Below are 20,688 nucleotides of genomic sequence, written 5' to 3' on the forward strand. Positions count from 1 at the left end.
AACATCTGAGAACGCCTCTTTTCAACGTTCAGTTGATTTAAAATAACGAACCTTGAGCAAAATTATGACTAGTTCAAAATATTCTGGGATGGTTTTTTGGAAATTTCGTTTTAGTTTTAGGACTTCTCATGTAGGACACAGGATTTAAATTGGAAGGGTTACATTTCCCTAGGACTTTCGTTGGAAGTCATTTTCTTAATTAGTAAGTAAATGCAAAGCTTCCTTTTCCATAAGCAACAAAATCAATTTTGTAGACAATTTTGGTCTTTGTTATATTTGGAATTTTTACCTTTCAGTTTAAACGTAGCTATTGGAGAAATGAAAAGCGAAATGTAAAGTTATGAATGACCATCACAATTTATTGGTAAATAAATGCTAAACAAGAAATCAACAAATGATATTATATAAGATTCAACAGTAAATTATGGAAAAAGACGGCGAAATCAAAAGGAATGCAGAAAGATTAGTCTAAATATGCACAGAATGATTGGACGAGTTGTAATATTATTCCTATTACTCCGTTAATTTAACTACACTCCTCTCTCTCAAGTATACATAATACTGATTTTTCGTGCAAATTTAATTGCTGTACGTGTGATTTATTTATGTTGTGTGTAAATTTGTGCTTTTTAATTATTTGATTTGAGCTTAGAAGATATCAGCTTCACACAGAAAATGCCACACTGGGCCCCTTCCTGCTGCGTAGGTTGCACCAGCGAAGGGTTTTTACTGCGTGTCGCATTTTTTGCTAGAGTAATTAAGTATGCGTTATCAAGTGACGAGGTACTGTAGTTAAATTTTTTTGGTAAAAGGTAGAGTGCAGTGATTTAAATCCTAAAAAATCAATCTTCTCTATCGATTGAGATATTGAACCCTGTACTTGTACACAAAAATACCAACTGCGTGTGGCGGTGACATTTCAAGATGAAATACAGTTAAATCAACAAGGTGTTATTGATTCGCGTTAAAACATAAATGGTTAAAATACAACTAAATAAGCACCATCACCTCGGAGAAAATGTAATCCGATCATTAAATAATAACAATAGTTTTACTTTAGGACTTTCTTTTCGCACCACAAAACAATGACTCGTAGAATAGCAAATTATTAAAGAGGAATGCACACATTTGTATCCGGAAATTAAACACATCAGTAAAAATATATTATTTTTTCAATTGCACAGAATTTGCTTCGAAGACTAATCTTAAATCGAAACATGTTCAGATTTGTCTCTTGAATCACTTGAAGATTTCTCTCGCGTACGTCAAAATACAAAGGAAAGAGTCTTACTTTTGTATAATATGATATCCTTATTGGTCTAGAAAAAATTCAAAGAACCCGCCTTGCGTGTAACACTTGATCTAGCAATTAGTTTTGATAGTCGAATTTTGTTATCAGATCAAAGTCTCGCGTTTTAAATAAAAACACTCTCTGCTTGCTACTCTTGTGCTGGTGAAACGGAACGATTCGCTGGAAAAGGTGGCATCGTCTGGCAGCCACTGATATGATTAAAATATTAGTGTCCCGAATGTCTCTCTCCGTCTCTGTATATCGACGAAGAGCAGTAGTTTATTGCTTTTTCTTTCAAACGTATTGTGTATATTCACAGCCTCAGGCATTGTATGCCTGCCACTTGAACTTGCTCTCCATCACCCACTGCTGCCCCTCAGAGCCATCGCATGGCCGCAGCAAAGGCTTCGATGAGTCTGTTTGGTCTGGTTTCTGCAAGCAGTGCCCCGTGTTCTTGTGTCGAATCGATCGATCCTGAGACAAAATCACGAGATTTTATTTTAATGTTGACAATACGGACTGATGCTACAAAAAATTGTTTCTACAATGTTAGAGCGAGCCACGCGGACCTTCTAAAATAAACAGGTTAGCAAAAAATCGAAACATGCTTTTTTGTAAAAAAAAAAATCTTAAAAATATTTTATGTGGGATGAACAAAATATGGGGTTTTAAAACAATTCAAATTATAGTGCCTATAATTTCACAAAAATTGATTTTATACAAATTAACAGAAGAGAAAAACGAGACCTTTTCGATGATAAATTGGAAAAAACGCAGTAATAAACCACAAAATTTGAGGTTTTTCAGCCGCTTTTTACGTTGAAATCAAGTGGTTCATATTAGCACATAGCAAAATTGGTGAACCATGTAATTTTTTCAAACGGTCTTTTTCTATCTAGAAATTTTCTTTAGAAAAACGAGAAAAAAACTTTAAGATTAATTGAAATATCCAAATTTTGATAAATCGTTATAATTTTCAGTCCCTTCACAAGTTGAGTTAACTTTTGGTTTTTTTTGGCTGCGAACTAAAATTAGTAATGATGATAATTGCCCATTTTTTAATAAATAACGCGTAAATCAGAACAAACCCTTGTAAGGTTAGGTTCGTTACGCAACTAAGGTGGTAGTTAATATATCGATCATTATCTTTAAATTTCATAATTAAGTCTGAATCATAAAAATTACTTCTAAATTCGGAAAATACATAAGAAATTTTTGTTTCCTACCGATTTGTCGTAGGTCCACTCCTGGTTTCCACCCATTCCGTGGCACCTGACGAGTTTGACTGGTCCATTTTGACTGGACGCGTCCAGGCAGTTGTCATCAGACATCACTTGCTGCCTCTTGGTGTACGCAAACACCTAAAAAATTATACAACTTTAACATGAGGATTCCAAAAATCCAGTTTCAAATACCTGATTGCCTCCGAGGCCGTGGCAGTAGCTGACTCCGAGCAATTCACCGCTCTTCCGACCCATCGTGTCAAGGCAGTTTTGCGTTTCAGCGTTTCGGATCTATAAAAATGGTTTTGAAATGAGAGGTTAGCAATTAATTTAAATTGAATTGCAAACCTCTCCCAAGAAGTAGTAGTCGAGCGGCATTTGCGACTCAGGGTAAACGTTTTCCAGGTACCAACGGAAGCTCTTGCAGCCGAGTTTTTTCCTCAGCTCTCTCCTCTCGGTCACGTTGCCGACTTTAACATTCCTGGCACCTGCAACACCGATAATTTCAGTTTGGTGCCAACAAGGATTTAGAGGAACATGCATTAAATGATTTAAAGTGCGAATGTACCAAAAGACAGTGAGTATTAAAACGGAAAAGAGACAAAGCAAAAGTGTGAGAAGCAATTTAGAGACAGAGATGAGGAAGAAGCTGACCTGGATTAATATTGTAGTAAAAGTCTTTCCACTCATCCATCCAAACCTCAGCCAACCTGGCGTTGTTATGATTTACAATCTTTGAGGTGCCCCCGGGGAAAGTGTACGGCGTCGACTTGCGGAACACATGTCCCACATGACTACACGTGGCAATCTCCACAGAACCACCACACATCCATGTCTAGAATCAACCACCCACCGCACCGATTCAGTTTGGCAATTCATGCGTAGTGTTATGAAACGGGTTAGTAATCTTCAAAAAAAGACCAAAGAGCAGTCACATCGCCAGGTATTCGCAAGGCTCCGAAAAAATCATTAGGTTGACAATTTTACCGTTATGAAATGTAGAAATTTTGACTTCATTGATTTTTGTGTAGTTTTAAAGTTTGTTTCCTGAGAAATTGCAAAGTCGCTTTTCAACGGTTGTAAAAGATTCGGTTTGGAAAAAGATATATGTGATTTAGTTTAAGTAGCACTGGAATTTCATTTTTTACAAAGCCAATCGATTCCTGGGGGGTCGCATTTGGTTAGGCAGCCAAATCTTTAAGTCGATAATTCAACACAACATGCAAAAAATGGATCCTTCGACTGATTCTTTTTTCAGAGCCCTTCGCGAATTATTATGTTGCACTCAATTGATAATAAACGTATGAATAATGAATAACCAGAGAAAATAAGTGTTAGTCGACGCAAACAACCAAAAAATCTCATTCGCTTGCCGGAAAACGCTGAAAATTAGTAACAAACATGCAATTATTTTACACATGCTACCATGACACCCGGAAAATATGCACCAGCCTCCGGTAATGTGAAATCTGAGACTAACAATGCAGAGTTTGTATGTACAAAAAAATCAGCGTTAGTCGATATGAAGGAGGCGAGTTTGTGCGTCGCTCGATGCTCGGGGGCAGGTACCTGGATTCATGGAATAGTAAAACTCGCGCCACTCGTCCATCCAGACTTCAGCAACCCTGGCCGCATTGTGCAGGACAATTTTCGAGACGCCACCGGGGAACGAGTAGGGCGACTTGTCTCGGAACACGTGTCCCACGTGGGAGCACGGAATGATCTCGAGAATGCCTCCGCACTGCCACACCTAATCGACACCGATTCCAAGAGAATGACAACAGCGATTCGTAATTATTTCAACATTTTGAAATTAAAAGTCAAGAAACATCTGGAAAGGTTTTGACGATATCAACTCACCCTGAAGGACATCTCGAGGTTCTCGCCACCCCAAATGTCCATTCCCTCGTCGTAGGAGCCGAGCTCATAAAAGTAGCTCCGGTCGATCGAGAAAAGACCGCCTGCCATGGTCGGCGTCCTCAAAGGTGCTGTTCTGTCTCCTCCTCTGCGCTGCATTTCTCTTTGTGGCACACGATACCTTTAAAAACACAAAGAGGATTTTTTTACATTGCTCAACACGGTTAGCAGTTTTACGCTTCCGGTTAGGCTGTTGAAAAAAGCATGAAAAGTCTGTTTATTTGTAAGCAAACATCGATTTACACAAATTATTCCTAAAACCATTTAAATAGACTTAATATATATTATTTTAATATTTAAAAATTCATATATATCAAATTTTCAGACATGTAAGGTAAAAACTGAAGCTTTAAAAAGCAATTACAAAAAGTTAAGCGGCTAAAATATTCGTCTGTAAACAATTTTTGTTAATTTTCTGAAAACTTCATAAAATTTCAGTTACTAAAAAACGTCTTACTTCCACACCCAACTTAAATTTCTTCTACAAATAAATTTTCATTTTACGCACCATCTAAAGTTGAGCTTCCAGTTGAAGCCTCCCCAAGTCATGTCGGAGGCTGTGATATACTCAAAAGAGTCGTCTGAAATGACATCGATGATTGGACACGCCACCGTCTTCCTGTTTTCGGCGATTCTGGCTAAAAGCGGCTCCAGCCATCCTTCCGTGCACTCGCAGTGAGCGTCCAAAAATGTAATCACCTGAGAAAATATGTTTAACCAATGGAAGATTTTTAGATTTGAGTTGCAAACCTGTCCTTTCACGTGTTTGGCTCCGAGCAGCCTCGCTCTGATCAATCCTGATCTTTGTGGCATTCGAAATACGTGGACAGGCACTGGAAGAGTTTTGCAGTATTCTTCTAGCTGAGATCCCAAATGATCTACAAGAGAAAAATTATTTCCATGACTGAAGACAAAAGATTTACACCAGTAATAACATCAAGGAATCGGTTAAGAATTTTAAATAGCAATCTAATCACAAACCTCTTTCACTTTTGTCATCAACAAGAATGATTTCTTCCAGCAGGGCTTTTGGAGATCTGTTAATGACGCTCCAAACCGTCCGCAGGAGTGTGGTCCACGCTTCATTGTGGAACACGATTACAACACTAGTAGTTGGCAACCTTTCAGGGTAATCTTTATCTTTACACCTAGAGAAAGAATAAATAATAATCAACTCTCGATCACAGCTTTATTTTGGAAAAATTGCCAATTATTTTCTTAGGAAAAAACATTTAACAAAATATTTTAACGAAAAATTATTTAAAAATAATAAACAAACGACTAGTTAAAATATTAACAAAAAATTGTTTGCAAACCACTCACCCACTCAGTCTAACATCAGTCAAAGATCGGTTAAGGGAAATCATGTCAGAGGCGACCAGGTTGAACTGGTTGATTTTGAACTTTTCCTTGGCCTCGGCTTGCCGGCTGTCCGGCACCGTCACCCCCTTGCCCATTTCTCCAGGCCGACCAGGGTGATCCTTCACAACCGGCGCCCGCGACCAGCGTTTGAAATTCCAGCCATACTCGCGCTGGTCGACCACATGCTCCTGGACCTCCTTCAAGCTCTCGGCCACTGGGTGGTCTTCGCTTTTCTTCTCGCCACAACATCTGTAAGAGGATAACAAATTTTGTAGTTGCAATTTTGTCCTGACGGGGAGGTGCTAATGGATTTCTTATGCTTTGTGACTCAAATGTCTGGAATTAATAATAATAATAACAATCTCTTTATTTTAGTTTGAATAGAAAATGTTTTAATTTCTATATAAAAAATAAATTATCGTGATTTAATTTTTTGGCACGGTTTTGAGAAGGCTCTTTAGTGTGGTTCATAAGTCTAAAAAATCGTGATTCGTGCTCATCAAATCAGAAAATGAGAAAAAATATTCAACAATCTTTAGTTCCAAAACCTGTTTTTTGATCAAATTACTAGCAATTTTTATAAAATTTGTATTAACTAATATCTAATAACAGGATTAAGCTAATTTGAATTTCTCAACCCTAGATTTAGTAAATATTTTTTTATTCTCGCAATTTCGCAAATTTCACATGATCATATAAACTGATATTTTTATTTTTTTGCCGTTCAAATGTTTTATTAATTGGCTTTAATAAATTTTCGTTTAATTCTGGATTATTTTAAGACACAGTTTCCTTGCCTCTTTTGGTGAAAACCTAATTTAAAATGGTAGAATTAACTGAACCCCCTACTTTTTAAACTCACCCTGTGCCAACACACTCAGTGTAGTACATGAGAACGAGAACACCGACGAAGAACCACACGAGGGAAGTGAGCAAAATCACTTTGCACGTGTGGATTCTGACTTTGGTCCTGAACATGATGCCGTGCGACCTGAGGAGGACCTGAGGAGAAGAAAAGCAAGTGGCTTGTGCGTTTGGGCTAGCTTTTGGAACACTCTGCTGGCATGTTGCGGCTGGCAAACGGCACAATTGGCTCCACCATCGGTCACTTTGCACCACTAGGTCACGCTGACAACCTGGAAAACAATATCACGATAGTTATTATTATTGAGTCTCCCTTGACAGAGAATAATAACAAAAGATAACGCTCAGAATATTGTTTTAACACCAAAAATATTTTAAAATCTACATTGAAAGAAGCAAAGTTAGCATCTTTGTTTTCACAAAAAAAAATCTGAGTTCAACGATATTATGCATAAAGTCGTGGCAATAAATTATTGTCAACGCAGCAATTTGCGGAGAAACTCTCTCACGTCCTTAATTTCTATTCCCAGCAGTTTTAAGCTTTTCCTAATTCTTTAAAAAATCGTACCGAGCAAATTTCACGATTTATGGGTTACAGCCTCAACCTATCGATAAAAAATGCCCGCAGGTGGGTTGACCTTTTAAAACAAGGTAAGAGAAGGTGCACAATATGAATTCCTCGGGAAGCGATAACAATAATAACATGCACGTTTGCGTTAATTATAAGGCGATTGCGGCGTCGCTCGCCATTCAGACCAATGGAAAAGTGATAAGATAATTGAGAGACACGCGATCCACAGCTGGCCGCGGCGGAATCATGCAAAAATCGCAAAATTACCTGACTATTGACAAAATCCAGCCACCTTCTGTGACCATTATTGCTGGTGCCGCACCTTTCCGCTAGGGGCACCCTCCTCGGCAAACGTGTCACCGGCGCGCCAAATTGGCTATACTTTTGAAACTTTCCAAAGAATTCTTCCACATGAATGACCCTTTTTTGTTATTTATTTCCTTTATTTCACTGACAAATCTATTTCTTTGTGCGATTGTAGTGAACCAACCCCCTTTCAAAGGTTTTTTCATAAATAAATGATTTTTTGCTTTAGAGGTCGTTTACCTGCTTTGTGTCTACCGTGTTCGATTTTAGCTTTGTACCTGACCCCCACCACTTTCCCTCCTCCCAGGTGAATTCTTCCTTTGCCGGCGTGCGGCGTACACAGGACAACAATAAAATGTAGTGTGCAGCAGCAGCAGCCTGTTTTTCAATCTCGCAGTGTGTGCCTTTTTTCTCTCCATAAGAAAAGCTGTCATCGGGCTGTTTTCTATTCTGCGGTAAGCTATTCTATTCTGTCCTTTGAGTGCTTCAGTAAGTGCGAAATAAATCACGAATCGCATTCAGCTATATATAAATGCATGATCCTCTGATGGGAAGTGAAGACATGCACAATTATAAATTTGCCTGCTGGCCTTGCACTGCATGAATGATTTTTGCGCACTGACTGGAGAGCTCCAGCAGCATGAAATCAAATCGCGACTTTATGATGCATATTTGGATGGACCAGGGCTGAATTGAGAGGAATTGAACGTGTGTTTGTTTTTGGTTTGCATCAGCACTAATGCGTCTTAATATCTAGGGCACTAACAATAATTAACATGCTATGAAAAGTGGAGTAAAAATCTCCACTCTTTTTTTTTCAAGACATCCGAAAGTTTTTTTGATGAGTATGAAAAAATCTTGGAATTAAATTTCAACCTATAAAATTATAAAGAAATTCGGATGCCCGTGAAATTCAAATTGTTAAATAATTTCACTTAGAAATCGAAATACCTATATCATCAAAATTTATAAGCGGACTTATCAAGCTCAACTTCACTTTCATTCGCAATATATTTTTATAAAACCGCAAGTGATCTAATTTGACTATTCAGGTCAGTTGTTGTTTCGCACTGATGACCGCATAATGAGCATTTTGAACAAAACCCGGCTCTGCTCGGGGTCATGCGTGCGCAGTAAAATGTCAGATAAAAATCTAGGGTCAAGGGGTCGTTGGAGAGGCCAGCCGAGTGTGACTGGTGGCGAGATCGAAATAAGCGACCAAAGCCTCATGTTCCGTCGACACTGTCGACAGCGTGCAATGGCCATTTAGGCGCGGCAAATTTTGTTAAACTGTACATCCGACTTCCCTTTCCGGACATTATTGCTTTTGTCGTTTTGGATTGTTAATAGTTTTTTACTGACAGGTAAATTTTTTAATTTTATTGCGGGATATTTTTTTCGTGGATTTTAGTGTAAAATAAGGAAATATTATATAGCTATAGTCGTCTGGATAAACCGGACTCTTTGCATTTTCATAAAAAAGGAAAAACTAAAAATCAAGAGCAAAAAAGCAGTTACAATTACAATTATATCTTAACACTAACAATGAAAATAAAGGAATCTCTAGTTTTTTCTTATAAGAGAAAAAATATTAAAGCAATTTAAACAAATTATAAATGTTTTCCTTTTTTTAAATCAAATTAAAAAACTCGGATCTCAGAATTTAAACAGAAGGTCTTCTTACAATAATTAGACTTAAAACATGGTCTTAAGAAAATTATTTCGTTAAAATTATATTTTCATGCCATTTTTCCTTCAACTAAAGAACCGTAATTAATTTCGTTTGCATATGCAATCAAAATAGAGTTGTTGCCAATTGAACTGTCGATTGGCTTCTAACTATAATTAACTTTACTCCCGTGTTCTATGTTTCTAATTAGATTGTTTTCCCCCAGCCCGGCCCAGCAGCGGCAGCGGCAGTGAGTGCGATGCGCGCCCCTTGGGCCTGGATGTTCCGGCGGCGGAGGGCCAGCCTCGTCGGTCTGGTGCTGCTCGCGCTTGCCTTGTTGTTTATCACGACGACCAGTTCCCGGAAATCGAAAAGCAACGACAACAGCAGCCGCCAAGGCGACGCGTGGTCCAACAAGTCAGTGCTATTAGATTATATTATGTATAAGTTAGAGAGTGCACTACTTGCAGCCGACGAACCCTGCTGGGTGGATAAATTACACTCAATGGCTGCTTGCCAAACTACTCTAAAGCAAGGCTGGCACTTTTGAGCCCGTTTGACAAGAATTAGCAAACTAATTCCATGGCAGTGTCTGCTTCCTAAGGAAGGGTTATTATTTGGTATGCAAAGCAGACCGCGGCAAGGAATTTGCATTCGACTGGCAGAAGTCTTTAATTAGAAATAAATAAATTTACTAACAGAAGAAACTCAAATTAATTTCCGTTGCACTTTATAAAATGTGAAAATAAGGAAAATTTAGGGCTACGCGTGCAAGACAAGGAACAAACAGGTCTAGATTTGAGTTCGTGTTTGCGAAAAACATTAACCGACAAAAAAGAACGTCTTGTTTTGAAAAAGATATATTAATCCAAAATAGCCAACCCCGCGGCTCTTTTTTTTACTTTCGACCCACTTTTTTCAACTCTACTTGAGTTCGAATAACTCGAAACATTAAAAAAAACACCATATTTCTTGATAAGTTACTCTCAATTAAATGGTGCATATTTTGGACTTTTAAAAAAATCAAAAAGTTTTGTCCTTCAACATGTGGGGAACGTTTAAACTTTCAAAGCACGTTTTGTGACTGACCTCTGACCTCCATTGTGGTCAATGATCACAAATTGCTCAGCATATTATGTCATAAACTCTATTTTGTAAAAAAAAATTGTATCTCAACCACCACCAAAGTTGCAAGAGCATGAAAAACTTCATTTAAAAAATTCGCAAACTTTGATCCTCTGTAAAATAGGCAATTCAATATAGGCTTTCAATTTTGACCAAATATTCCAGTATTCATCATTGGTCCACTAGGGTAATGCCTCCACAAACGTTCATCAAGATCTGAAGCCCAGTGAAAAGAGGATAAGAGGAACCTATATACCGTTAGTACTTAAAAAAACTAAATGTGCATACAGCGCACAATTAAATTTCTTAACGAATTTTAAATTATTATTTTTCCCCCTTTGTTCTTCATGGTGCAATTAATATATTATTCCAGCAAACAACAATTTTTACTCTTTGAAGATTTTTTCTCATTAAAAGATTTTTTTAAAAAAAAGGGGGGGTGGCGTAATTGCACAAACAGAGAGGAAAGTGTTTGCCGGTGCGCTATATTCTGATTTGATTTCGCTGACAGTTTTCGCGCATACTTCAGCAGAGAACGAAATGCTGCTTTGAGCTTGCGCGTTGTTTGCTCAAAAATGTATATACGTGCTGCTGAGCAGCGAAGATTTGTTTATTTGCCGGGTTATTGGTTTACATTATGCGCCGCCGACTTGCCAAGCCGCACAGACTAAGCAAATCCCAAGTTGCCGCCAGAAAAATGGGGCAAACTCTTTTTCCACCAACGCATGACTGAAATTCAAGTTTCCTGCTTCAGAAAATCGGAAAAATTGTTGTATATATTTTGAGAAATATTTTAATTTTGTACTAAATTTAATAATTATTACTGCATGAATTCTGGTAATTTTAATTTGATTTTGATTGAAAATTTTCTAAATAATGTAAAATTAGCAAAGTTAAAGGTGTTTTGAACCGTTACAAAGCAGGAAAAATGCAAACAAACAAAGTTATCACATGAGCCGTGTCGCGGATGTAAAAAAATCCTGAGATGCAACATATTTCACTGCCGACGCAACTAAGCATGATTTTAATTTTTGCTGACAGATATTTTTTAATAAATATCAAATGAAATTTTCGTTCATTTCTCTTGGTGCAATAAAAACAGACTTAAATATACAAAAACCAACCTTATCTAAAATGCAGTCATGGTGCTGATGACGCTGCTTCCGTCGCAAAAATGCAAACCGATGACCACAGCAGTCGAAAATCCCGTTTGCGACAAACTAAAATAATTCTCGGTTGCGGTGATAATTGTTCATGCCACGGCTAGTGCAGAGGAGACTGGCTGCGAAAAACGACCCAACAGCCCGCGTGTGTTGATAAATTAATTATCTCTTTTTCTTGTGGTGCGCACGCAGCCCGGCGCTGATGGCAGCGGGACAGAGCAACTACGTGGACCGCAAGAGCGGCATGCGAGTCATCGTGGGACACTACATGGGAGACAAATCTGCACTCGACAACCCGCAAGCAAACCTCACAAAAGGTGATTAAAAATCAACACGATTTCGACATTTAAAAGCGTTCCCACAGCTGCCGTGCGTGAAATTTTTTGATATGCTTTAATTGTTTCCATTTCTTTTAAGTCTGTTAGCTTTTCTATTAAATGCTGCAAATTTGCTCAAAAGATCTTTGCAAAAGGGATTAAGTGGGAAATAATAAAAATAATACTTTAGTATACTACATTTAATATTTTTTTAATGATTTTAGCACGATAAATTAACATTAATTGTGTTTTAGGATAGTATTTTGATATTTGAAATAGTGCTACGAGGTAAAAATTAAAATTTTTAGACAACAAGTAGCAGCTGATCAAATTCAGATTTATTTAAGAAATTTGCAAACTTTGTAGCTAATTTTCTCAAAAACTTAAACGGTACCGTGACCAGGGAAATTCTTTTACCAAATTTTCAGAGAACGGTAAAAATAATTGAAATCTGCAGCTAATAGATACCACTTTGAAAATTTACGACACTAAAATTTTTAAACTTTGATTTAAAACACTTAACCCAATAATTTTTTCATTTAAGAAATAAGTTTATGTCGTGTCACAGAAATTTTGGACACCAACATGTTCGCCCCACGCCCGAACGAGGGCAAGGACGGCTCTCCGGTGGCGCTGGCGCCCTTCGAGCTGCACAAGATGCACCAATTGTTCAAGATTAACAGGTTCAATCTGCTCGCCAGCGACAGGATTCCGCTCAACAGAACTCTGCCCGACGTCCGAAAGAAAATGTAAAGAACACTTTTGTTTAGAATTTCCCCCAATTAGAAATCAATTTACCTTCGCGAGAAATTTTAAATTTAATTATTTTTATTCAAGAGTTTGGAATTTCCAAAGTCTCAGAGTCATGGGGGCTTTTCTCCCATCATCAATTTTAACAGAGTTATTGTTAATTTGGCTGGTTTAAATAGACAGATATTAAATTTTATCTATTGATCACATGTTCTGGGCGGCGTCAGCATCATGTGTGGTACCCCATGCGTAAAAAGTATAGAATGGCCAAAATGCCAAATTTCCGCAGCGTCAACGGTTATGGCACACGGCACACGTTCATTATTTTTCCGTTTTTGAAGGTGTGCTTCTCGCTACGCACCAACTCCCGGCTTACCGAAGGCTTCAATCATAATTGTCTTCCATAACGAGGCGTGGTCGACTCTGCTGAGGACGGTGCACAGCGTCATCAACAGGTCGCCGTCAAGCGTCTTGAAGGAAATAATTCTAGTTGACGACGCCAGCGAAAGAGGTGAAAACTCTTTATCTCTGTTATGCACGGTACGATAAATTTATTTTCTGTTAAAGCTTTCTTGAAATATCCTCTGGAGAAGCATGTTTCGGAACTGCCAGTGGCGGTGCGAATCTTTCGACAACGCGAGAGGGCAGGGCTGGTGAAAGCGAGACTGCGAGGAGCAAGGCAGGCCAGGGGTGACGTCCTCGTATTTTTGGACGCCCACTGCGAGGTCACCAAAGGCAAGTGTTCTGTTTTGACCATCGTTTAAAGATTTATAAATTATAAACAATCAAAAGATAACTACATCACGCACTGGTCTGAAATTCATGGCAAGACTGCTTCATATTTTACAAATCAAGAGAACAAACTTGTTATCACAATTTCAAAAAGGTGGAAATTTAATTTAAAACATATTTGAACTACTTAATTAGTTATAAAATATTCCAGTGCCCACCATTGAAAGGTGAGACGACGATTTTTTTAAATGCAATTTTAAGGGTAACAAAAACAACTAAATATTTTCTTGAAAACCCCCGAGTAAAATTCGCAGCCCCTTAAGTTTCTAATGGTTAATAAAATAATTTTTGGTCGGACAGGATGGCTGGAGAGCTTGGTGGTGCCGATCAGCGAGGACCGGAAGAGGGTGGTTTGCCCCATTATCGACATTCTGTCAGACGATACTTTTGCTTACATTAGAAGTTTTGAGTTACACTGGGGCGCCTTCAATTGGCAAATGCACTTTAGGTGGTACTCACTCGGCAGCTCGGAAGTTTCCCACCGCAGAAAAGATATCATTGCTCCTTTCAAGTAACCGTGCAAAAAAAATCAGCCAAAAAGACACTATAACATTTCTCTTCCAGAACGCCAGTGATGGCTGGCGGGCTGTTCGCCATCGACAAAGAATACTTTTTCGAAATCGGATCGTATGACGAGGGAATGCAAATCTGGGGAGGAGAGAATCTGGAGCTATCGTTCAGGGTGTGGCTCTGCGGCGGCCAGGTTCTCATTGCGCCCTGCTCGCATGTTGGCCACCTCTTTCGCAAATCGTCGCCCTACACGTTTCCCACGCAGGGCGGAGTTGCCAACACCCTGTTCGCGAATTTGGCACGCGCTGCCAAGGTCTGGATGGACGACTGGGCAGACTTTTACTTCCGATTTAACCCACGTAAGTTAATGACCAAGCTTATCGGCTCCAACATTAAATTAAATTAAAAAGGTCGTCTTTCTGACGAAAAAACTGTTTTAAAATACCAACACTACAAACCACCAAACCATGCAAATGAATTCACTTTATATAACCATTTTTCTAATTAATCTAATGCAGTAGCAGCCCAATTAAAAGACAACCAACAGCTGAGATCTCGGGTCGAGTTGCGAGAAAGACTTCAGTGCAAAAGCTTCGCCTGGTATCTGGAAAACATTTGGCCCGAAAACTTTTTGCCAGGCCCTGGAAGATTTTTCGGCAGGGTAACAATACCGAATAAATCTGCTTAAAACCACGTTAACTAATATTAATAATATTTAAGATTGTGCACAAGCTGAGCGGAAGGTGTTTGAAGCGACCACAGAATCAAAACGCGGTCCTTGGAGCTGCCAGCGTGATAAACTGCATCAGCACAAACCCACCGAGTCTGTACCAAATGTTTGTGGTGGTTCCCAACGGGCCCGTGATGACTGACGAAAGCGTATGTCTCGACGTGCGCGAGAGCAGTGAAGGTTCTATCCAGGGCACAACGGCCAGACTCTCCGCGTGTTCCCAGCTCGAGCGGCAAAAGTGGATTTACCACAAAGAGGTGAGGCTTCACCGAAATCCACTAATTGGGAGAGCCCTTTATAGTGTTCCATCCCTCCAACAGTGAGCGCCACCATTCATTAACAGTTCTTGCGATTTCAGATTTAAACTTACTATTGTGCATTCTTGGCGAAAATATTTTATTTGATGTACATATAGCAAACTCAAATCAATTCAGCCAATCACGGTTGGAACAAGATATTATTCAAGGCAAAAATCTAATTTTTCGTTTCTTACGCGATTGGATAAGCAGAGTTTGGTTTTCATCATGTCACATAATGCAAAATATTTACGCCAAGAATGCATATTAGCAGGATTGAATCTGAAATCATTGTTCGTGAACCAGAATACTTTAAATGAACGGTGGCGCCATCTGTTGGTGGCTCCAACACAACGGACTTCCCTAATTTGTCAATATATGTGAAAAATTTAAAAAATATTCATTTTCGCGAACAGAACCGGACGTTGGTCCACAAAGCGTCTGGACTGTGCCTCACAGGGCCGGAGAATAATCAAAACAACGACGTTACGATCGACGAATGTGCCAAATACTTGGCACAGCAGCAGTGGAAGCTGGAAGAGCATCCGTGGAGGTGAAGAGATTAACTCGCGCATTTTATGAGATTAACAACTGTGATACTAAGTTTTATTAAGATGCTTTTTGACTGAGTGCTATGAGATTTAAATAAAAGCCTTTTGTTCTCAAAGTATCACAAATAGTTTATAATGTGATCCGGAGATACAACACGGTTAGTACCTTTCAGGACGGGATCAGCCCCTGTCTCAGTTTCCTTTCCGCGCCGGCTCTTCTGTTGTGGTTCCCTCTGCTTGACTTGCTTGCGTCCTTGCGTCTCCTGTTCAGCTGCGTATTTGCATCTTGGCCTTGGCCCTTTGGTTTGCCTAAAAAAAGGACAATACTTTTTTAATTGCTTGTTTTAGTGAGATAGTTAAGTTTGGTCAAAATGCTTAAAACAGCAATATTTTTTAATAACAATAACTTGTTTTAATACAAAAAAACGAATTCTTCAAAAAAAGGTCAGGACTTATTTATTTTAAATCAAGTTTTGTCTATGTCCCGTTTTGAAATCTCTGTAAATTCACCAGTTGCGGAAGTCATTAGTATTCGAAGCCCTCATTATATGGCGCCAGAGGTTACTTTCTCTTTTTAAGGCCAAAAGTCAAGGCAATCGCTGTAGAATCATCAGGAACGATTTATTTATTAGTAAAAATGGGTTTTCACTTTTCTATGGCGATTGGCTGGACCGATTTTTGTTTAAGGCAAATCAAAAGTAACCATTTTGGGCGAAGATTACACAGCCGCAGGATTGAGTCTTACTTAATTAAATCGCAGCAGAAGTACTGCAAATTCGAAAGTAACCACTGGCGCCATCTATTGGTGGCTTCAAACACTAAGGGCCTTCGCACATGGTGAATTGTATAAATAATTAATCTTAACAAACCAAACAATTTCGTACTGCGTATTTGGTTTTCATCAAGAATGGCTACACGAAACCAGCGATTTTAATTCTTTCCCAATCAAATTCTTACCAACAACATCTCCGCGAGGACCCTTCGGAGGCCCGTATTTTGCCTCCCTTCTTTGCTGCGCCTGTTCCCTAAGCAGCGCTGGATCCTGCACAAAGCTGTCCGTATTTTGTGCACTTGTGTCTTCTTCATCCTCCTCTTCTTCCTCCTCCTCTGCAACAAAATCCTCCTTTTTCCGCAATACTCTAGGAGTGACAAAAGGCCTCCTAGCGAAGAACATTTCATTTAGTTCGCATTTTAAATAATAATTAATAAGATTTACCTCTCCAAGTCTTCATTTGCGTCGTCAATCTTGAACTCCTTAAACTCGTCATAAGTGTCGTCATATTCGTCGTCATAAACAACGTCGGCCACTGTCCCAAACTTCTTGTAAAAATCTTTCACTTCAGCCAGCTCACTTTTATCGTCAAGCAGCTGCGATAAATTTTTGTGCTTGCTTTTCCTACAGTTTAATTGCTATTAGCAACAGGAAAATTATCTAAATTAATGAATCTACCGCTTGCCCTGGTGAATTCTGGAAGTGTCGATGTGGTTGCGACTCATGATGTCAAATTCGTCGTTGTCAAATACATTCAGTCTTAGCGGCAAAACAGGGACACTGCTACCAGCCTCAATCTGATGGAGATTCAAATAAGATAAAATGATAACAAATTTGACTTAGTTACTTCAGAAGACAGCAATGGTTGGGTTCGGTCGAGTTCCTTTAAACCTGAAGGTAGGCTCTCTTCCAGGACAGCATTCACGACAGCCTCTTTGTCCAAGTTGTAATGTTTCAAGCATTTCTAAAAGGGCAAAAATATATCTCTAACTGAGTCAAATCGAATTATTTGAAAGTTTTGGTCCTTTTCAGAGCGGATAGAAATTAAAATAATACCTTCAAAAATCCAGCGCCAAGTTCCGGGAGCATTTCCTGGATGTTGCTGATCAAAGACTCGATTAGGATGTCCTCAGCCAAGATATTATCCTCCTTTGCTGGCAATTTCGGTGCCAGCGGGGCGGGCGTCGGCTCTTTGGAAGGAAAGCTCCTCGTGCTGGAGGATTCTGATGGAGAAGGAGACTTCCGCCCACTTTCCTGGCTGCTCGACTCGATGCAGAGGATGAACGAGTCGCTCAAATAGTTACACTTTGATTCATCTCTACATAGTAAGAGTAATTAGAGACTGATCCTTCTGGGAATTTAACTAGATTACAAAATGTCTGGTCTATTTTCGTGAAGTCTCCTCAGTTCACAGCTGATTTGGAAGAAGGAATGGAGGTCGCGGACAAATTTCGGATAAGCCAGAAACTCGGAGAGCACGGTCAAGTACTCTTCCATCTGTTCCATAGCTCGACTGAAAACCCTGCAGTATGGAGATGTTAATTCAAATTTAAACTTCAGGATGAGGAAACTCACGACTCTGATATAATGGAATTGCATCTGTGCACTAGGGTGATTTTGGCTATGTTCAAAAGATTGACGCGAGCTACATTGATTTTCAAGGCCAGAGATTTGCTTTCTTCCTCATTGGCCACTTGCAGCAGACTTTGATGCATCGCTGGTAGCGTTTGGTCGTAAAATTGGGATATCCTGAAACGCATAGTTAAAATTTACTTTAGATTTAATTTTCAATTACAGTAGTTTGGAACTACAAAAAATATGCAAGAAAATTTTAGTCCACACGTCAAAAATAGTAAATTTTATCAGCTTTCAAACTGTGTTTAGTTTTTGCTTAACGATGATCTATTCAAAATTTTCAAAGCGTGGAACAAACCCAAGTGAGGGTCTTTTGCAACCCTAAAAATTATAAGATGAAATTTAGATTTTTTATGTGTATAGAATTACAGGAAGTTACGTGAAAAAAAACTTTATCATGTCATAAAAGCTTTGAAAAAATATATTTAAAACACTGCAAAAGTGTATCATTAATTTTTCCATGCAGTTCTCTTCGTAAAAATAAAAATAATCATTGATTTTGAAAATAGGAATACTCATACTCAATTTCTGGAATAGCTCCGATGAAGGATGAAATCACAATAGGCAGCAGATCAAGCAGCATCGCGACCGAAGAGACGATGTCGACTAAAAACACCACATAGTCTTGCAACTGCTCATGCTTGATCATTCCCCTGCTGGCAGGACAGATGTTGGATAGCTTCAACGGCTCCGAGCTCCCAGACCCGACTCCGCCAACAAAATACTGCTCCAGATCTTTTAATGCCTTGAAAACGGATTATAATTAAAAAAATACATAAAAAACAAGAACTTTAACCCACTTTGACAAACATTTCAGCTGTTGACTGCAAATCACTGGAATACTTTGGTTGCGACTTTGTGATGCTTTGCAGCAATTTTGTCAGGCTCCGCTTTTCTGACGACCCGAAAAGTAGACAAAGGTCTAGCATGGCAGGCACGTCAAGCAGGTAGTTGTCGTAAATTAGCGAGCCGTGCACATCTTTGCTGATGAAACAAGTCTGTAAACAAATTTTTAGAACTTGGATTATTGTGGGAGAACAAATGTTTTTTTTACGTATTTCTATTTACATTTGGGATGAAAGACACCACATTTTGATGGTTTAGAATACAATTTCCAATTTAATTTAAAAAAATTGTATGGTTTTACGGAAAGCAAAAAATTACTCACCATACTATTTGTCTGAACAAGGGAATTAAAAAATAATCTCGGTTAATCACAAATTTGATTTTAGTAACCTGTGTAACTCGAAAATGAAGCGAGATACAACGCAAGTGTATACAGTATATGAAAAAATCGATTTTGGGTTAAATTTAGCAAAGGTTTCCTTGAGAGAATTGACAAAATAAAACACTGATACATCCATCTCAGATTGTGTGCTAAAAATCCCGAGTGACATTTATGATTGTAAAAATAATTTAACAACCGCACAATGTTTCATGTAAGTTCCTAACCTCAGACTCTTTAGTTGTGATCAAACGAGAGTAGATCTTGAACACCAAATTGTGCACCCTAGTGAGAATTTCCTTCTGCACAGGGGCCAGATCAACAAGTTCTCTATCGTAGCTTCGTGGGGCTTTCTGCAGGTACGAAACCAGGGCACTTCGAGCACCAGGATCAAACACCAGCTGAGACCAAAATCTGACAGTAAAATATTATTTATTTTTAATATAATAACAGAAATTATTTAAGCACGCACTTGTTGTGAGGGAGTGAGAGAAGCCACATCATGTCATCCTCAAACTCAGAAGCTGCCTCAAACCAGTCGTCGGAAAAATATACAGGTGGAAAGTGCATCCACTGTCTCTCCTCACACCAATCTTTGCTCTGTGAAATAATCTGAAATAATTCTGGTTGGTCGGAAATGAAGAAAACTGTTCATACAAATGCTAATTTTTTGCAGTCTTTTCCGTCAGGATCCTTGACGTTGATTAACATCTTCTCCAGGGATTGAGGCTTCTTGACAACACCCTGAAAATTGTAATGTATATTTAACGTAGTTCTGTGCAAAACACGATAGTATATGATAAGATTTTAAATAATTGCACCTCATCCGGCGAAGGTTCTTTCGCAGAATTGCGTGAACAAAAATTCGATTGTCTGCTGATTGAGATGCTTACCGTCATTTTTAGGATATCAATGCAATATTCTGGGGGTTACTAGACAAATTCAGTAATACAATGTAAATATTATGTACAGTGAAAAATAATAAATCACAGGTTGGCGAGCGAGTGCTGTGTTGGTGTTTTTACAGTCATGTGTTTGAGTTTTGAAAGATTCATTGGAAAGTAGGAGAAATAATCAAATGAACCTCTGTATTGCTCTCAGACAAGGGCGCGAAAAATGTTAGTTAGATAGTTAGTAACCCACTCCACTCATTGGTGGCGCGTTCTCCTAGAGTAGTGTGGCGGTCAGGTGGCGGTGGAGGCAAACTTTGGTGCTTACGGCCATTGATTGGCTTGAAAAGGGCTTAACGCGCCATCAACGAGTGGTTTGGAACTACTTTGATTGTTGACTACCGCGCAATGAGGAGAATTCTTCCCCACTACTATTTGCCATGCGCTTTTCATCGTTTCAAAGATTTAATATTACATATTACCTCCCAACAAAAAATAATAAAAATCAAAAATCACATTCTATAATCAACTTACAGTATAAAAAAGCACAATTCTAATTAAAAAAATCCCTGCCTTTTCAATAAAAAAGATTCAGCATGATGTGAATTTCAAATTCAGCGCCAATTTGCTGCTGAAGGGCTAATGGGTATATCGATCAGCTGTGTGCGTTGGCTCAGTTGGCTGGCTGCCTGGTGTCTGACTGTCTGTCTCAGTCAGCAGTCCTTTGTC

General features: G+C 38.8%; 3 protein-coding genes across 7 annotated transcripts; 1 reads left to right on the forward strand and 2 right to left on the reverse strand.

The window, feature by feature from the left end:
* Positions 1-333: 333 nt before the first annotated feature.
* On the reverse strand, positions 334-11,609 carry Pgant5 (polypeptide N-acetylgalactosaminyltransferase 5). Of its 3 annotated transcripts, none has more exons than XM_065483966.1 (12): positions 11,453-11,609; positions 6,656-6,929; positions 5,755-6,042; positions 5,413-5,579; positions 5,182-5,309; positions 4,940-5,130; positions 4,375-4,552; positions 4,084-4,264; positions 2,863-3,002; positions 2,707-2,805; positions 2,518-2,652; positions 334-1,765 (listed from the first exon to the last, which is right to left on the reverse strand). In XM_065483966.1, exons 2-12 carry the CDS (start codon positions 6,769-6,771, stop codon positions 1,613-1,615), a joined length of 1,776 nt encoding a protein of 591 aa, XP_065340038.1. In that variant the 5' UTR covers positions 6,772-6,929; positions 11,453-11,609; the 3' UTR covers positions 334-1,612. The 3 variants fall into 3 exon arrangements, with proteins under 3 accessions (XP_065340038.1, XP_065340039.1, XP_065340037.1); XM_065483967.1 differs by lacking the exons at positions 4,084-4,264; positions 11,453-11,609 and adding exons at positions 3,169-3,349; positions 7,496-7,631; XM_065483965.1 differs by lacking the exon at positions 11,453-11,609 and adding an exon at positions 7,496-7,631.
* Positions 7,851-15,563, forward strand: LOC135939514 (polypeptide N-acetylgalactosaminyltransferase 3-like). 3 transcript variants are annotated; one of them, XM_065483962.1, is made up of 11 exons: positions 7,851-7,989; positions 9,430-9,620; positions 11,684-11,808; positions 12,377-12,557; positions 12,900-13,069; positions 13,126-13,293; positions 13,651-13,861; positions 13,915-14,219; positions 14,379-14,521; positions 14,581-14,847; positions 15,303-15,563. In XM_065483962.1, exons 2-11 carry the CDS (start codon positions 9,463-9,465, stop codon positions 15,441-15,443), a joined length of 1,869 nt encoding a protein of 622 aa, XP_065340034.1. In that variant the 5' UTR covers positions 7,851-7,989; positions 9,430-9,462; the 3' UTR covers positions 15,444-15,563. The 3 variants fall into 3 exon arrangements, with proteins under 3 accessions (XP_065340034.1, XP_065340036.1, XP_065340035.1); XM_065483964.1 differs by having other exon boundaries at positions 7,871-7,989; positions 9,440-9,620; XM_065483963.1 differs by lacking the exon at positions 7,851-7,989 and adding an exon at positions 8,770-8,898.
* Positions 15,541-20,137, reverse strand: LOC135939510 (activating signal cointegrator 1 complex subunit 2). The gene is made up of 14 exons (XM_065483957.1): positions 19,963-20,137; positions 19,727-19,813; positions 19,542-19,669; positions 19,297-19,483; positions 18,645-18,842; positions 18,366-18,589; positions 17,785-17,958; positions 17,582-17,731; positions 17,266-17,527; positions 17,057-17,173; positions 16,888-17,006; positions 16,654-16,833; positions 16,395-16,597; positions 15,541-15,746 (listed from the first exon to the last, which is right to left on the reverse strand). Exons 1-14 carry the CDS (start codon positions 19,966-19,968, stop codon positions 15,607-15,609), a joined length of 2,175 nt encoding a protein of 724 aa, XP_065340029.1. The 5' UTR covers positions 19,969-20,137; the 3' UTR covers positions 15,541-15,606.
* Positions 20,138-20,688: the final 551 nt, after the last annotated feature.

Source organism: Cloeon dipterum, chromosome 3 (assembly GCF_949628265.1).
Source record: "Cloeon dipterum chromosome 3, ieCloDipt1.1, whole genome shotgun sequence".
In the NCBI taxonomy this organism is placed as follows: Eukaryota; Metazoa; Arthropoda; class Insecta; order Ephemeroptera; family Baetidae; genus Cloeon; species Cloeon dipterum.

Excerpts from the sequence above, each read along its gene's own strand:
- Pgant5 (XM_065483966.1), bottom strand. The coding sequence starts at position 6,771 with ATGTTCAGGACCAAAGTCAGAATCCACACGTGCAAAGTGATTTTGCTC. Across the intron at positions 3,003-4,083 it reads TTACTATTCCATGAATCCAG|GTGCCAGGAATGTTAAAGTC; the intron begins GTACCTGCCCCC and ends TCGGTGTTGCAG. Across the intron at positions 1,766-2,517 it reads AGTGGACCTACGACAAATCG|GATCGATCGATTCGACACAA; the intron begins GTAGGAAACAAA and ends ATTTTGTCTCAG.
- LOC135939510 (XM_065483957.1), bottom strand. Across the intron at positions 17,959-18,365 it reads GGAGCTATTCCAGAAATTGA|GATATCCCAATTTTACGACC; the intron begins GTATGAGTATTC and ends TATGCGTTTCAG. Across the intron at positions 15,747-16,394 it reads TCCTCGCGGAGATGTTGTTG|GCAAACCAAAGGGCCAAGGC; the intron begins GTAAGAATTTGA and ends TCCTTTTTTTAG.
- LOC135939514 (XM_065483962.1), top strand. The coding sequence starts at position 9,463 with ATGCGCGCCCCTTGGGCCTGGATGTTCCGGCGGCGGAGGGCCAGCCTC. Across the intron at positions 11,809-12,376 it reads GCAAGCAAACCTCACAAAAG|AAATTTTGGACACCAACATG; the intron begins GTGATTAAAAAT and ends GTCGTGTCACAG. Across the intron at positions 13,862-13,914 it reads GATATCATTGCTCCTTTCAA|AACGCCAGTGATGGCTGGCG; the intron begins GTAACCGTGCAA and ends TTTCTCTTCCAG.